This window comes from Pteropus vampyrus, unplaced genomic scaffold (assembly GCF_000151845.1).
Source record: "Pteropus vampyrus isolate Shadow unplaced genomic scaffold, Pvam_2.0 Scaffold203, whole genome shotgun sequence".
NCBI lineage: Eukaryota > Metazoa > Chordata > Mammalia > Chiroptera > Pteropodidae > Pteropus > Pteropus vampyrus.
The window spans coordinates 634,157-636,688 of record NW_011888984.1 but is presented as its reverse complement, the minus strand read 5'-3'; the positions used below and the strand labels follow the sequence as shown (position 1 = coordinate 636,688).

Here is a 2,532-nt window from a genome sequence, read left to right as displayed (position 1 = left end):
GGAAGAACTTTAGACTTCATTACCACCTAACCGAACATCAGAGAATACATTCTGGTGTGAAACCCTATGGGTGTAAGGAATGCGGCAAGGCCTTCAGTCGTGTTAGAGACCTCAGAGTACATCAGACAATTCATGCTGGGGAGAGACCCTATGACTGTAAGGAATGTGGGAAGGCCTTTAGACTTCATTATCAGCTTACAGAACATCAAAGAATTCACACTGGTGAGAGGCCTTATGAATGTAAGATTTGTGGAAAGACCTTTAGGGTTCAACGACATATTAGTCAACATCAGAAAATCCATACTGGTGTCAAACCCTATAAATGTAATGAATGTGGGAAGGCCTTTAGTCACGGCTCATACCTTGTTCAACATCAGAAAATTCATACTGGTGAGAAGCCCTATGAATGTAAAGATTGCAGTAAGTCCTTTAGTTTTCACGCAGAACTCACTCGACATCAGAGAATTCATACTGGCGAGAAACCCTATGAGTGCAGAGAATGTGGGAAAGCCTTTCGTCTCCAAACAGAACTGACTCGGCATCAGAGAATTCACACCGGTGAGAAACCCTATGAGTGTAAGGAATGTGGAAAAGCCTTTATTTGTGGCTATCAACTTACTTTACATCTGAGAGCTCATACAGGCGAGATTCCCTATGAATGTAAGGAATGTGGGAAAACTTTTAGCAGTCGCTATCATCTTACTCAACATCAGAGAATCCATACTGGTGAGAAACCCTATGGGTGTCAAGAATGCGGGAAGGCCTTTCGTCTTCAAGCAGAACTTACTCGGCATCACAGAATTCATACTTGCGAGAAGCCCTATGAATGTAAGGAATGTGGGAAGGCCTTTATTCGTAGAAATCAACTCGTTACACACCAGCGAATTCACACCAACAAGCATAGCTATGAATGTAAGGAATGCGGGAAGATTTTTAGTCGTCGCTACAATCTTACTCAACATTATAAAATTCATACTGGCGAAAAGCCCTATAAATGTAAAGAATGCGGAAAGGCCTTTCGCTTTCAAACAGAACTTACTCAACATCACAGAGTTCATACTGGAGAAAAACCCTATAAATGTGAGGAATGTGGGAAAGCCTTTATTCGTAGCAATCACCTTTCTCAACATCACAGAATTCATACTGGCGAGAAACCCTACGAATGTAAGGAATGTGGGAAGACCTTTAGTCGTCACTATCATCTCACTCAACATCACAGAATCCATACTGGTGAGAGACCCTACATATGTAATGAGTGTGGAAATGCTTTTATCTGTAGTTATCGGCTTACCTTACATCAAAGACTTCACACTGGTGAGGTTCCGTATGAATGTAAGGAATGCGGAAAGACCTTTAGTCGTCGGTATCATCTTACTCAACATTTTAGACTTCATACTGGTGAGAAACCTTATGGATGTAAAGAATGTGGGAAAGCCTTCCGACTTCAGGCAGAACTTACTCGACATCACACATTTCATACCGGTGAAAAACCCTATAAATGTAAAGAATGCGGGAAGGCCTTTAGCGTTAATTCGGAACTGACTCGACATCACAGAATTCATACTGGTGAGAAACCCTACAAGTGTAAAGAATGTGGGAAAGCCTTTATTCGTAGTGATCAGCTCACTTTACATCAGAGAAATCATATTAGTGAGGAAACGCTATGCATAATGTAAGGAGGGTACAATGGCCTTTAGAAAAATGCCATTTTTTAAACAGCTGAGAACTCATAAAAATCGTCTTACTTGTTAGGCAATGTGTGGGAATCCCTCTTGTTTCATGCTCGAAACTTAACAGAAATAGTTTTTTATATATTGATATAAAGAGTTGAAAAGTCTTGCTTAAACTTTAGTAGATTGACACCAGCCCCAGGTGAAGGGCTTCCCTCGCCGCCCCCAAAAAAGACTTTGTTGAACAATTATAAAATGCAATAAAATTTTTAAAAAATGAAACCGAAAGGAAAACAGACGTACATAATGAAAGCCCCGTTTTTTTTTTTTTTAATTATTGATTGAATATAATGGACAAATTAGTTCTGTCAAATTGTTGTAGAGATTTCTAAATGCTTGCTCTTGGTGTCTGTAATTTAACTCAGTGCAGACAAGAAGCAACACGCTGTGCACCAGCATCGGTACATGGACCACACTTTGTAAAGCACTGTAACAGAAAGTACTTCTGTCGATGTGACGAACTTGGGAAAAGACTGGAACCACAGCATATCTGCACCGCACTTCTGAATCCACCTCTGCCTGTGGTATCTGGCAAAACACTTGTCCTCTCTGTGCCTCAGTTGTAAAATGGTGATAATAGTACTTACCTAATAGTACTTTTGTGAGGATGAAATAAAGAAACAAAACCTTTAGAAGGGTATTTGCTCAATAAATATAATTGTTATTTTCATCATTAGTGATATTATTAGTAAATATGTGTGAGAGGAAAACCCTGAGTGTAAGGAATTTGTAAAAGCCTTATGTTACTTTTCACTCCTTATTTCAATTGAGATAATTGTGGATAAATTTCAGTAAAATAAAT

The 2,532-nt window shown here is 39.3% G+C and overlaps 1 protein-coding gene across 1 annotated transcript in view; it reads left to right on the top strand.

Annotated features, from left to right (window-relative positions):
- ZNF546 (zinc finger protein 546) overlaps positions 1 to 2,526 on the top strand; it is a 25,136-nt gene extending 22,610 nt beyond the window's left edge. The window contains exon 8 of the mRNA XM_023537908.1: positions 6 to 2,526. Coding sequence (XP_023393676.1) covers positions 6 to 1,676 — 1,671 coding nt within the window. The 3' untranslated portion in view covers positions 1,677 to 2,526. The remainder of the gene's footprint in view (positions 1 to 5) is intronic.
- The last annotated feature ends 6 nt before the right edge of the window (positions 2,527 to 2,532 follow it).